This window comes from Varanus komodoensis, unplaced genomic scaffold (genome assembly GCF_004798865.1).
Source record: "Varanus komodoensis strain SLA01 unplaced genomic scaffold, ASM479886v1 scaffold57, whole genome shotgun sequence".
Lineage (NCBI taxonomy): Eukaryota > Metazoa > Chordata > Lepidosauria > Squamata > Varanidae > Varanus > Varanus komodoensis.
In genome coordinates, this window is record NW_025336182.1 from 2,135,884 (window position 1) to 2,149,666 (window position 13,783).

Here is a 13,783-nt window from a genome sequence, read left to right on the forward strand (position 1 = left end):
CCCCCCCCTCCCCGGGGCGCGCGCGCGGGACTACAGCTCCCAGCGTCCCCAGCCGCGCGCGAGAGGTGGGGCCGCAGCTGCGCTGCGGGAGTGGCGAGGGGGCCCGCCGAGCCGGGACGCGGTCTGGACCCCGCCGGAGCCCCCGGGCGCGGCCACGGGGTTCCGCCGAGCGAGCCGGGCGCCTCCCTCCGCGAAAGCCCCCCGGGAGGCCGCTCCGCCCGGCGGCGCGCTTTCGCCAGGCCGGCCCCAGCCGCGGCTGCCTGCTCGCCTTCCCCGGCGCGGGAGCTGGGAAGCCGAGCTCGCCACGAAACCAGCCCCTACCGCCGCCGGGCCGGCTCCGGCTTCACTGCAGTGCCCGGGCCCCATCTGTGTCTTTGCGTTCTCTTGACATAAACAGAATACACAAAAAAGAGAAGTATGTGTAAAATAAAGCACAACCAATACAGTCAGGCCCACAAATTCATCTGCCATCCAGCTCTCTGGGAGTTCAGAAGAGAAGATGCCGCTGTTCCGCACACCAGCAGATTTTCCAGCTTTAAGTCAATTGCAGGTCCTCCGCGACTCCTTAAAGCACTCCCGGCCGCTTGCAGAAGGCCGAGCAGTGGCAGATGCTGCACAGCCCTCCTCTCCTTCCAGAGCATCGTGGGTCACTTCTGCGCGGCGCACGAGGACCAGTGTGTGGTGAACTGCGGCCTGGACCAGCACCGCTTCCTCATTTCTGACCAGGCTTTCCCCGGATCCAGCAGGGTCCTTCTGCAGGTAGGTGGGAAGGGAGGAGACACCCTCCCAGCCATGGCTGGACGGACCCTGGCCTTGCAGCAAGCAGGTGCCCGTAGAAGACCGCCAAAGTCCCAGCCAGCTCTGCCCTTCAGTAGTTCTAATTTTATTTGCTGTATTTTCATTGCCTGTCAGCCAGAAAAGGGTCTCAAAGAAGCTTACTCAGAGTAATCATATGCCAGTCCTTGTTTTCCAGTTTGCAGTTGAAAAGACATGGCACAAAAGGAAAAGGAATTGGGACGGAAGAGGAAAGAACTGGTGCCCGGTCGTAGCTTGGGCAGGCTCTCTGGGTGGTTTATAAATGTAAAGGACATATTAAATATTATGTTATTGGTTTTTTATAAGACAGTAAAACCAATGCAAGATCAACAACTGCAGCAACCACAATAAAATTGATACATGTCATGGCTGTAACAATAATACTGAAGCAGCTCATGTCTATTAAACTATCTGGACACTAAGAAGGTCTCCACCTGGCCTGGCACTGAAAGGCGCACAAAGAGGGCGCCAGGCGCATCCCTTTCAAAAGCGCTGCATCCTTGGCCGTGCGACTTCCCCCAGCTCCTGCCTCCTGCATCTCTCGCCCTCCTTTCGCAGCGGCCGTCCTTCTGCCCCATCAAGCATGTCAGCGAAGCACAAGCCGCGTCCCTTCCCAAGGAGACCCGCGAGCGAGGGGTGGACGTGGGCGTGGCGGTCCTCTTGCAGGCCGCCAGCCAGGAGGTGCTGCTGACGCGGCGGTCCAGAAACATGAGCATCTTCCCCAACCTTTGGGTCCCTCCAGGTAAGGCTCAGACAGAAGGGGCGACAGGTGCGTGTCTGGTCTGATGGGAGGCCTTCTCGGAATCTCAGGGGTGGAAAGGGTTGTGGAAGCCACATCCTCCGCCCTCCACGGGCAGGGGGGTCCTGCCCGCCTGCGCCCCCCACCCTCTTCTCAAGCCAACCGTGTCACCGAGGAGACTCGGAGGGCCAGACTTTGCTGGTTGCCCTTTGGACGCCAGGCCTGCTTTCCAAGCGACGCTCCAGCTTGGTTCAAGCAGGAAGATTCTCTGCGGAGCTGTGACCGCCTTCCCTCCTCAAGCTGGCAGCCCCACATTCAGGCCGCCCCCAGCGGGTCCCTCGTCTTGCAATGCTCGGGTGCTGCCTGGTTCTGCTGGAACGTGTGCCCACGTTCCAGGATTGGGGCCTGTTCCACCCAGAAGCTGGATTTAAGGGCAGCTGCGTTGCTCCGTCTGCTGGCTAGCCGGCTGGCAGCAATCCGTGGTGGCAGGCGGTAGCTTCCCTTCACCTAATCGAGGAGGAAGCCTCCCCAGCGCACTCCAGGCACGTGGCTCCCCATCCGCTCCCTGAGCAGTTCCTCGGACGTCCTTTCCCCAGCCACCTTTGCTCGGCTGTTTCCCAGTGCTGGGACAGCTTTTTCCCTTTCTTAAATAGTCGAAATGGCCTCTTTTGCGCCAAGGGGGCCTCCCTCTTGCTCACGACGGACTGTTCAGATAAAGTCTGATTCTGCGGAGTAGAGGTGCAAGGGGGGGACTTTAGGGTCACCTGCTGAGGTTTTTCGGGCCGAGTGTGGGAACCGGCCTGCTTTGGAAGGGGCGGAAGCATTAGCGGATGTGGGACCCAGTCCCTGATCCCGCAAGGAGGTGCCAGGAGGAACAGGCTGCCCCGTGAAGGGGTCTCCGGCACACCCACTATCTTGCCCTCAAGCACCGAGAGCCACAGAAAGCGGGGGCAGGCCGAGGATCCCCACTTGGATTCAGCTCTGTACATGGGCAGGTGCTTCTCCCTCGGCTCTGACGGGCTGGGCAGCGTTTGTTCAGAGGGAGAAATTGTGCAGCTCTAGCAGCTCCGGCACGTTTCAGCCCAGGACTGTCTTCCCAGCCCACGTGGGGCTCGCACGGATTCTTGTCCTTTCCCCCACATGCTGCTTCACTCCTTCCAATCCTGGAAAGTCCGGGAAGCCACTCCCCTGAAGCTCTCTAGGGCTTCACATCCGCCCCTAAAAGACGGCCGCAATACGCTAAACCACCATTTCCCCCAAAACCAGCTAAAACATTTAACACAAAGCGTGCCTCTGAAAACACCTGACAGGAATGCTTCCCTCAAGCCGTCGAGCATCTTGGGAAGTTTAAGATACCTTGCTGGGGGGCTTAACTGGTGCCAGGCAAACCTCAGTGGGGCAGAATTGGGGGGCTGCCACTGAGAAGCCTCTGCCCTCAGAAGGGGCACCAGAGGGCTGCCTCGCACGTGGGCCGCAGCATCCAGGCAAAGAGCAGTTGGGAGAGGTCACGGCGGGGACCTCTGTGTGGTTGTCATACTAAGAGCAGAACTGCAGACCCTCCGAATGAAGTGCCGGGCTTCGGGGATCCGAGGCATGATCGGCACTGTCAGAAACTGGAGGTTTTCTCTTCTTCTTTCAGGTGGTCACATCGAACCGGATGAGCAGGTAATGACCCTGTTTATTTGTTTGTCGCATTCCTGTACCACTCACAGTGATGCTGTCTGGACAGTTGACACAGTCTATAAAAAGAGGTGATTGAAAGTCAGAAAAAATATTTTCCGCTGGACACTGATAAATTGGGGCGCACAGGTGCACCAAGAGTGGGCATCAGATGGGGATGGACTGGTGGGCATTCAAAGCTGCCTGGAAAAGAACCGTATCCCCAAGCTCTGTTTTTGTTTTGAAATGGGGAAAAGTTTCTAGTCCTCATGAAGGTCTTAAATCCTGCAAGTGGCACTCGCTAAAAGTGTGGGACACTGATGTATTTGGGGAGCGACTGGTGGTGGTCTCTGACCAGCAATATCTGCCTCTCCCCAATTTGTCAGGGTAGGTCCCTAAAATTAGGCCCCCGGGCCTGCCCCAAGGTCACTCCTAGACCTAAAATGTGTGGGGCCCAAGGGATGGGGCTCCCTCTGCCCCATTCCAGGGCTCTCCTTGTCCTCCTCTCCATGTACGCCTGCTGGCCTCTCAGGCATGCTGCAGGGCTTGGCGTGAGCCCCACGGGGCCATGCGGGCTCCGCTCCCACCTGCCTTCTCTGGTCTGCAGTTGCTGGACGCTGGACTGCGGGAGCTGCGAGAGGAGACGGGCTTGTGGCTGCACCGGGGGGAGTTCTCCTGGCACACGCTGGCCCTGTGGGAGGTAAGGCCACCAGGCACCTCCGAAAGGCCTCTGGCGGGCTGTGGCTGGAAGGCCACGCCTGGACCCAGGGGACGGCTTACGTGGCTCCACTTCATCCTTGCAACAACCACCCTGTCAGATAGGTTAGCTCAGGAGTTTGTGCCTGGCCCAGAGGTGCTTCACAGAACTGTAATCGGAGCACGGTCGCAGCTTTCCCGAGAGGCCCGTCCTTCGGGGAGTTAATTTCCCGGGACCCCAAGAGTGGGCAGAGGCCTGGGGGGCTCCGGCCCTGGTCTGAGCGAGGGCCCCTCGAGGGGAGCCCTGCCTGCCTCTGCGACAGGCCGGCAGGGCAGGACGGGGTGGGGGTGGCAGTGCGAGGGCAGGGCGGGCACCCTCTGAGCCTTTTCCCCACTTCTCATCCCCCCGGCAGTCCACGTACCCCCCCAGGCTGAGCCGGGGTTTGCCGAAACGCCACCACGTCGTCGTGTACCTCCTGTTGTGTTCGCACCTGATGCCGCAGCAGCTGCAGGTGAGGGTCCAGGAGCCGCCGGGGGAGCCTGGGCTGGGTGTCCGCTGGGCGCCGCTGCGGCTTGGCTGCTCGAAGACGGGGCCCGTCACATGGCACCTGCCAGGCTTCCGCCCCTCCTGACTTTAGTTTTTAACAATGGCCTCTGCCGAAAAATACCTTTAAGCGGGAGGCTGGCATGGTGCAGGCCTGCAGCTGTCTAGATGTTGTTGGACTCACACTCCCAGAATCCTCACCCAATATGGCCAGTCAGACATGTTCCAGGAGCTGTAAATCATGGCTTCCCTAGAGCTGCTTGAAACACTATTTTATGACCAGGAAACGCTGGCTTGATGCAACTATAGTTTCAACAAACCGCCATCCCCAAGTTTTGATGTAACAGAGAACCGTGGCTTGCTTAGAAACCTCTGGCTTGCACACTTGCTGCTTGGAAGGTCCAGAATTTGGAAGCTTCTAACATTCCTACGCCCCACTGGATGAAACATAGGAACAGAGTGAGTCAGAAGGGGCCTCCTGGGCCATCTAGTCTGACCCCCGGCTCCAGGTGGCTCCGCTCACGACATGCCCACCATGTGCATGTCCAGCCTATCCTTGAACACCCGCACTGATGGGGCCTCAACAACCAACCGGGGAAGCCCATTCCATACCGAAGGACTTCCTGGCACCCACCCGGAATCTTGGTTCCCTGAGCTTGGCTGCACTGGAACAGCCTGCTCTTCCCTGCCCCACCCACTGGATTGCCCCCTTTCCCCATCTAAGTTGGTTTCCGGAGCTTGGAGAAGCAGCTGTGCGCTCTCTTTCTGCACCGCCTGTCAGGGACAGGCGACTGGGCCTCCAGCTCCCCATTCCAGGCCCAAGGAGCAGAAGGCTGCCCTCCAAACCTCCTGCCTGGGACAAAGGGAGGCGGGAGAGCGCGAAGGGGCACACACCCGAGATCCGCCGACCCTCGTTTCTGGATATCCGAGGAAGGGCGAGAGAGGGCAAGCCTCGTGCCCGGGGACCCAGAGCCCTCATTGTGCTGGGTGTTGCATTGCAGGCGAGAATGAAGCCAGATGAAGCGGAAGTGAGTGCTTATGCCTGGCTGGAGCCCCACCTCCTGGAAGTGATAGCGGCCACAGAAGACAGGCTTGGAGATGGGGCCAGGAAGACGGCTGGGGCTCTTCCACCAACGATCAGGTACATGGGGGGCCTGGAAAGCCCAGACCGCACCGCGCCCCTCAGCCCCTGGTTGATCCACCCCACCCCACCCAGGGCCAGGCAAGCCCCACATTTTGCAGAGTTGGGCTTTGCTTCGAGAAGGTGTCTCCCGGAGACTCGATTGCTGTGGCCACCACACTGCTTGCAGCGGGATGGAAAAACTGCCCCCCCCCCGGGGTCTGAGACCCTCCGGGTGCAGAACCGGGGCCCCGTCGCCCATCCCCTCCTCCTCTTCTGCTCAGCTGGGTGAGTAACTTCTCTGTTTTCCGCAGAGCAGTGAAAAGTCAGCAAACTGGACAGCGGCCAGTGCAGCGCCAAAAGGAACTGCCTGCGGGCGCCTTCCCCTGCCTGGCACCCGCCCCCCGTGCTGGGCCACCCTTCTTAGGATTATGGGAGTGGTAGTCCAGCACGTCGGGAGTGGCGCTGCTCGGGAAGCGGCTTTGCTCCCGGTCCCCAAATGGGCAGGACTCGCATCCGCAGCAGCCCCCTTTTTCCCCACCCAAATGCAGCCTGGCCCCCTTTGCGGAGCGGGGATGACACTCGTAACCCTGAGAAACCCCGACGTGGGACCGGACCAACGTCCCTCGAAGTCTGGGGCAGCGTCTCCCTTCCCACTGTCCGCGCACCGGACCTCGTCTGGAACGCCTGGCTCTCCTTCGCTTGACACCCGACTAAGCGAGGCTGCTGGGCCGGCCAGCCTGGCATCCCCCGCGTCTGCCCTTGCCCAGCTGAGCTGCCCACCTCTGCCCTAAGTGCTGCCCGGGGGGCGGGGGGGGGGTGCTGGAAGGCGGTTCTCCACAGGCAGGGCTGGATGCACTGCGGAGCGCCCTTACCGATGCCGCTTTGGGGGGGGGGGGCTCAGGGCACCCAGTGGGAGCGGGTGGAGGGTCGGGAGGAGCAGCCCCCCTCCCAGGAGGCGTGGGACTAGCTGGCATCCTCTTCTGCCGCCCAAACAGCATTACGGAACTGGACAACGGCGTGGCCAAGAGCGTTGCGGTCCCCGGCACGACGTTCCTCAACTCCGCTCCGGCTGAAGGGGAGGATGTGGAACGGGTCAGCACGGGGACCAAGTTCGCCCTGCGGCTGTGGCTGGACACGGTAGCCGCACAAACCGCTTGAGCTGCGGAGCCTCGCCGAACATTTGGGAAGCTGCACGATCTCCCTCGGACGACGCTGGCCTTCCCTCTTCCCTCCCAGTCCTGCCCGCTTCTTGCATCGCGTCTTAGTCCTAGGAAGCCTCTCTGGGCACGCTTTGGCCGGAGAGCAGGGCAAACAACCTGTAAATAAACGGTGTGGAAGCAGAAAACTCCTGGTCGGAGCCAGTGTGGTGCCTGGCTCTAGTCCCCACTGGGTGCCTTTGGGCCAACTGCTGAAGTTCGGCCTAGTCTACCTCACAGGGTGGTTGTCGAGATGCTAAAACAGAGGTGAGAAGTGGGAAAGCTGCCTGGGTTCCCTGCAGGAGGAGGAAAAGCACCATCATCGTATTCAGCTGAAGGTGGAGCTAAGCAACCTGCCCTCCCTGAACCTGTGCCCTCCAGGTGCGTGGGACTCCAGCACCCAGCATCCCCACACACCTGGCGGGCACCTGCCTGCCGGAGGGGGTTGCAGTGGCCTGCTTCTCCCTCGGGGGGCAGCTGGATGCTGAGGGAGCCTCGAGAAGGGGGTGGGCGCCTCGTCCTCGGCAACGGCTGCTGAATGCTAGAAGCAGGCGGTGCCCCAGATGTTCCGGCCGAGGACTGCTTTTGTTCAGGGCAGGGTGGCCATGGCGAGAGTGGCTCATCAGCTGACTCGCCAGGCCTCCGCTCCGAGATACCCCCAGCCCGAGGACGAGTTGCTCCCCGCAGCCCCCAAGAACCCTCTGGATGGCATCCGGTCGGTTTTGCCAAGATTTCATTTTATTTAAAAAGGTACTTTGCGTATACACAATGGCTCCAAGTCGATAAAACAAGGAATCTGACAGACAGAATAAATAAAACCGGAAGAGGAAGGACCGACCGAGTTCTGCAAGGCATTCCCTTTTCTGTTCAAAAGGGCTGCACAGAGAATCGCCTGGCAAGCGAATTTTTGTTTCAAAAAGTGTATCAAAAGGAAAAGCAGAACTCGCTGGCCCACCTTGTCTCAGTCAGCTCATTAATATGTACAAACTATAGTTACATGTCTGCCTAATTTGCACCTCCTTCACAAGGCCCTCGGCCCTGAATCTTTCCTAAACAAGCCAATGCACAAAAACAGGAGGAGAGGAGGCCGAGCCGAGCCCAGGCTCCCCCCGCGAACCACCCTGCTGCCAACTCGGAGAACGCGCAGAGCATGCGCGGGACATGGAGCGCCACACGCTGCCCCTCTCCCAGGCTGTCCTGCTTCCAGAGGTCTGGAATGTTTTGGCAATGCCCGCGAGAAATGGAGAGAGATGTGGAGCGTTCAGAAGGCTGGCCGTTTAGGGAGAAGGGGCTGCGACGTACGCGAGCGTCAGCTCGGCCTTCCAAAGCTCACACAGACATGATCTGCACGTTTCAGCGTTTCCTCCCAAACTACAAGAAACTTGTTTTCTTGTTCTAACAAAAGGAGACACTCTCAAAATGGAGAGCAGACAGGAAGCAAATGTTTTCGGCGGTCCAGCCTTGCAAGGACCAGTTAATCTGAAAATCGTAATTGTTTAGCAAGGGGCTGAACTGGCCACGGCCCCGCTGGGTGAGAACTGGAATCAGTCACGTCTAGCTGAAGCCCCACTCATTTCAGGTTCTGCTGCGAGTGACATTAATCCTCGGGTCTAAGGGCCTCCAAAAGGTAAAGGGCTCCTCTAAGTTGATGCTTTGGGAGAAAAAACCCCAAACCGATCACCTCCTGATTTCTGGAGTGACAAGGGATACCCCTAAAAGCACAGAGTTCTTTCTGGCCACTTATGCAATGAACAACACTCTCGCCCCACATCCCTTGTTCTACAAATGCAAATCCGTAAGTGAGATAAAAATCAACCATCCACACGCTAAATATTGAAAAATGGAGCACGGGAGCCGGCAAGATGCAAACACACCCTCTCAAGCGCCCGAGCAAAACTACCAGGAGGCAGGGAAGAGGCCGAAGCAAAGCCACTCCATCAAAGGGAGCTTCAGTGAGAAGGTGGGCCAGATGGCATCTACGTGGCTTCCTCGGGCATCCCCCCCCCCCCCCCCCCCCCCCCTCAGGCCCCCCCGCCCTGCTTGAAGAAACCTGAACCCAGCCAAAGCCGGGTGCAGCGCACGGGGCACCGGCACGGAAGCCGGGGAGGCCCCTCGCCGTGCAGCGATCTCGCGCTCGGGATCCCCCGAGCCAGAGGTGCTAGGAACCGTGTTTCCCACTGCCAGTGTGGTGCCCACAGACGGCCCTGCCACGCCTGGCGCCCTTCAGTTGTGGGGGGACTACAACGCCTAGCACGCACCAACACCGGGGGGCAGCAGGCTCAGCAATGCCGGGCGACCGAATCGGGCGAGCCGCCTGCCTATTCCTGTGCTCACGGTCCCAAGCGCAGGGCTTCTGGGGCACAAGCGCACGGTCCCTTACTCCAAACTGCCACAGTTTGTACAGAAGCCATCCAAGGCCCTCTCTGAGGCGCCGCCACCCGTCATGAGATCCGGGGAAGAGGCGGTCGCACATTTCGATGGGGGTCTCTGAACAAAACGCACTTCTGACGTCTGGGATTCTGGTTTGCAGAGGCTTCAGAGAGTCAACTAAAAACTTTTTCAAAGATTGGAGAAGAGGAGAGCTTTCTAAGGCTGCAAAGCCGCCAAATCTCATCTTGAAACAAACTTCATTCCCAGTACTCCCAATGAGGGAACATCCCAGTTCTCCCACTGAAGCCCAGAGGGGTTCTAAAAGTGCTCGGCTCTGGTCGGGTCGGTTTACCTTTTCCAGGCGGCCTCTCACATCACGGCGAGACCTGGTGGGTCTGGAGAAAGCGGGGGTGCGATGGAGCAAGACATGGGTGCGTGAAGCAGGAAACGTGGAAGCAGTTGCTGCAGACTGAATACACACACACACAATTATACACTTAAATACATAAATAAGGTGTGCAACGGACGATGCGCTGCCCTGCCCCCAGGGTGTGGGGAAGGCGACACAACCTTCATTTCGTCTTCAGGACAGAGGAAAACCCAGGAAAATCTTTGGAGTTGCATATGTACAAAACTGAAAATATAGATTATTATTATAATATATATATATCTATATATATCTTTTGTTTTCTGTACAAGACTGGTAAAGAAATATTTTAAGAGGACGGGTGGAAATGCCAGATCTACAGTTTAAAAAAATACATTGCGATCACAAGTTTGGAGGCTGGGCAGAGCCCGCGGCCGTCGCCACTGGCGGAGGGACCAGAGGGCAGCTGTGCGGGCCCGGCGGGCGCGCCGGAAGCAGCCAGTGGCACCCCGACGTGTCCAGGCCCGCGAGGGAGTGCTGTGCGCAGCAGAGGCGCGTGGCCGAGCCCTCTGGCGACCTGGTGCGCGCTCCCCAGCGTTCAAGGAAGCCGCAGCTGGGAGCGTCCCCGCCTGACCGTGCCCACTGCTTGCCAGCCCTTCTTCAACCAAGTGCCCCAACTTCCACGAAACCTTCATTTCAAGGCGAAGGCCTTTCGTTGTTCATGCAAACCGCTTCCGGATGTCCCTGGAAGGGGCTGCTTCGCACTTCGAGCACCACCAGAGTTCGCGCAGGTTAGTATTGCATCTGTATCTGCATTGCTATGTTGATCCAACACAGCACAGCAGCTTCACAGCGAAGATGCTGGGAAGAGGGCGACGCTTGGGAGGGCGCTGGCCAAGACTCGGAGCTTGCCTCCTGCCAAATATTTCTCCTCCAAGAACCTAGTGAATTGAGAGTCGAAGACATCACTCAGTGGCCTGGTTCATACGTAACACTAACCCATGGCTTCTTTAACCCCTGGTTTGCTGCCTAGGTTTTCTGGCAGATCGTTTGCAATCCCCGGTTGTTTGCTTCCGCCCTCCTTTGTCTGCTCTCTCCCTATATTTTAACTCCCATTGTGGCACTGCAAACCGGCAGGCAGGGGCAGTCCCCCCGCCCCATATTCTGGCAGAATGCCTGTGAAGCACCCAGTTCTGGATTCAGATGCAACAAGAACCCATGCTCCAAACCCTCTGCAGCTCGTCACCCACCCCCAGCCCCCAGAATGAACCCTCTTTCCGGGTCGTCCACCGTCAACAAGCCACGGTTACTTCACACAGCCATGTCATGGCCCATGTCACAGCCATCCGGAACACAACCACCAAGGGGTGAATAAAGAATGGAGCGGCATCATGTGCCAACCAGGTCGACATCTGGACCACGGCAGGGTGAGAAGTGGCGCGGGGGGGGATGCTTCTCGTCGTGTTTTTGCAAAAATTGTCCTGAGGACACCAGTACACATTACTCCACCCAAAGGTAGGGCTGGCTTCCTGAAAACCAGTTCGCATTTGAGAGCGTCCCACGAGGAGGAACGCGGGGCTGCTTTGCACGATCACGCTATTATTTGGCTTCACTAAATAAACCCCAGGGCAGTTTGACTGGGCAAGCTGACCCAGTGCCCACCCCCCCCCCCCCGCAGGGCAGGTTTATTTAAGCCACGCTGAGTCTTGATAAATGCAGGCAGGCGTTCGGGATATTCAAGGCACAAGCAGCGCTGTGCCAGCTGAAGCGAGGGCTGGGGGCTGGGTTGTACAAGGGTTACACAACCCTTGCATAACCCGTAGCTTGTTTTAGGGCTTGAGCAAGGGTGAGCTGCCATGGCGGCTTGAATGCTCAAGGGATGATGCAACCCGTGGCTTTACTAAGCCATGGTGAACTGCAGCAATCACGCACACCAGGCAGCTCCGGCTCTTTCTCCCCCGGCTTTCCCTTCTCTTGGCCTGTGGGCATGACCTGGTTCCGCATTACATGCCAACTGGCAGAACTGCGACCAGATAAGCAATCCAGACTTCCCTGTAACCAGCTGCCAGTTGCCCCCAGAAAGCAAGTTCGGCCAATATGCTGGGGAAATAAAACGGAACAGGGCATTCAGGAGTGGGGGGAGACTTTGGCGGGCAGATCTTTACACGGCTTTCAAGTCCATACAACTTTTCAACCCGCCCAGGTCCTCCCCACAATAGGATTCTGTAAAACTTGGAAAAGTTGTGCATCTTCGGGCAGGTTTGAACCGGTTCCCTTTAATCACCCGCTGCTACGGAGGAGGTGGCAAAGATGGCCAACTCTAACACTAGCGGATTAAAATCAAGGTGCTGCTGTCTCCTGCGCAGAGGCGTTAAGGCGCCTCACATCAGATCTTGCCTAAATAAAACCCAGGGCTCATGTTCGAAATGAAGCAGAACTCCGTAATGTGGAATCGATTATGCAGATGACTGGCTCATTTGCATAATGGATCCTGAAGCTACCGGATGGTGAAGCCCCAGCCACGGATGGAAATAAAATCTTCTTTCCGCAGTCCTCCGAGATTTCACCGACAGGGACCGCACACTCCTCTCGAGCCCAGAAACACGGGGCTCTGAAAACGGCCCGAGCCAAACGCTGTTTTCCAGCCCTCGTGCAGAAGTGCGGCGCCCGCGGCAGGAACCACGCTCTCTGCAGGATGTGCCTCCTCCCGAAGTGCCCGCGGCAGGAACCACGCTCTCTGCAGGATGCGCCTCCTCCCGAAGTGCCCGCGGGGCCCCGGCTTGCCAAACGCTGCTGTTCGTTTCTTCAACCAGGAGGGACGAAGCGGCACGAAGAGTCTGTGCTCGCGTGGAGGGTTAGTCCAGGGAGATGATATCCGGCCGGCACCCCGGCAAAACCGGGCTGCCCCCCACGGCGCCACTGTGCGCGTGGCCCTCCCGCAGGGCCGTGGGCGGGGAGGACACGACACTGTTCATGCGGCTGCCGGTGGGAGAGCTGACGGCGCTGTGCGAGCCCACCACCACCGGCGCGAGGGGGTTCATGAAGTGCGGGGAGGTGCCGCGGTACTGGAAGAAGTGGCTCAGTGAGTCCGGCTCATCCAGGGGCGTGATCACGGAAGGGCTGTAATGCTGCCGGAGGAGGACGGAGAAGGCGCCGGTTAGTGTCTTTCTCGGGGCAAACGGGGCGGCCGCCGCCGCGGGGGAGCCACCGAGGCTGCAGAAATGCCCCGTGCCCCGTGCCGCAAGGGCCGGAGGCCGTCGCCAGATTGGTCTGCTGCTCACTTAATCAATGCAGCTGCAGAGGGGCTGCAGGGCCAGCAGGAGGAGCGGCACGGGGTCGGGGTGCTTCACCCTCCCCCCACCCCCTCCAAGGTGCCATTTGCTTCACGGGCCGGAACATGGACGCGACGGCTCACACGCCCACCGACAGCCCTGCAGAGGAGACCCTCCCGCACCAGCACGGTGCCAGCCAGTGCTTGAGCGGCTGCATTTTGTGCCAACACCTGCCCAGCGCCAGTATTTCCCCCCGCCGCATGCAGCAAATGGCCGTCGCTGTGGCTCACCCGGCCCTCCTGGGCAAAGGTGTCCTGCGTGGGGGCTGCCGCCAAAGATGCGTGCTTTGCAGAACTCTGCACTCGCACCGGAAGAGCTTTTCCAGCTCGCAGAGGCCTTTGCAGACAACCTCCTCTCTCCAACATGAGCACCCGCCCTCCCCGTTGGGCTGCTTCACCTCTGAAGCAAACAAGGCCCTTTCCCTTCCTGCCGGAAGGGGCTGAAAGGTCCCACTCCGTGCACCCACGACTGCCCAAAGCAGACGTGGGAACAGCACCGCTCAGGAAACACGGAGGCAGGGAAGACGCCTCTCCCAGCGCTTTCTGAGCAGGGAGGCAGCCACAGTGGAGGACGACAAAAACCCGGCAGAGAGAGAGAGGCCTCCCGGATACCGCCAAGCCCCAAACGTCGTGACGGTCGCTTTGCTCCCATCTCGGCCTCGCAGACTCTGATCTAGCATGCCCAGCTGCTGGAAGGCTTCTCTTGACTGCCAGTGGCCAAGAGAAACCCTTTGTTGGAGAGAGCGACTTCGCAGCAAGCTTTGCACACCTCCCCAGCGGGTGAGCTCAAAACTAGCCTCCTGGAAGAGTTTCAGCTGTACTAAACTGGAGCAAAACGACTGTCCAGATCCGAGGTCTCACAAATCCTCTCGGCTCCCCACCAATAACCAAAGTCCTTTGGGGGGCTTACAGGTAATGTCACCTGTTCAGAAAGACGGACTG

The 13,783-nt window shown here is 59.0% G+C and overlaps 2 protein-coding genes across 7 annotated transcripts in view; one reads left to right on the forward strand and one right to left on the reverse strand.

Annotated features, from left to right (window-relative positions):
- The first annotated feature begins 286 nt into the window (after nt 1–286).
- NUDT17 (nudix hydrolase 17) lies at nt 287–6,922 on the forward strand. 2 transcript variants are annotated; one of them, XM_044449282.1, is made up of 7 exons: nt 289–759; nt 1,375–1,558; nt 3,195–3,220; nt 3,822–3,914; nt 4,324–4,422; nt 5,456–5,595; nt 6,573–6,922. In XM_044449282.1, the coding sequence occupies exons 1-7, from the start codon at nt 418–420 to the stop codon at nt 6,733–6,735; spliced, it is 1,047 nt and encodes a 348-aa protein (XP_044305217.1). In that variant the 5' UTR covers nt 289–417; the 3' UTR covers nt 6,736–6,922. The 2 variants fall into 2 exon arrangements, with proteins under 2 accessions (XP_044305218.1, XP_044305217.1); XM_044449283.1 differs by lacking the exon at nt 3,822–3,914 and having other exon boundaries at nt 287–759.
- Nucleotides 6,923–11,766: 4,844 nt separating this feature from the next.
- Nucleotides 11,767–13,783, reverse strand: part of PIAS3 (protein inhibitor of activated STAT 3) — a 42,870-nt gene continuing 40,853 nt past the window's right edge. For all 5 annotated transcript variants that reach the window (XM_044449128.1, XM_044449127.1, XM_044449125.1 and 2 more), the window contains one exon: nt 11,767–12,638. In XM_044449128.1, coding sequence (XP_044305063.1) covers nt 12,366–12,638 — 273 coding nt within the window. In that variant the 3' untranslated portion in view covers nt 11,767–12,365. The remainder of the gene's footprint in view (nt 12,639–13,783) is intronic.

Coding starts and splice junctions, on each gene's coding strand:
- NUDT17 (XM_044449282.1), top strand. CDS start 418: ATGTGTAAAATAAAGCACAACCAATACAGTCAGGCCCACAAATTCATC. Junction 1,559..3,194: donor CAACCTTTGGGTCCCTCCAG/GTAAGGCTCAGA, acceptor TTCTTCTTTCAG/GTGGTCACATCGAACCGGAT. Junction 3,915..4,323: donor ACACGCTGGCCCTGTGGGAG/GTAAGGCCACCA, acceptor TCCCCCCGGCAG/TCCACGTACCCCCCCAGGCT.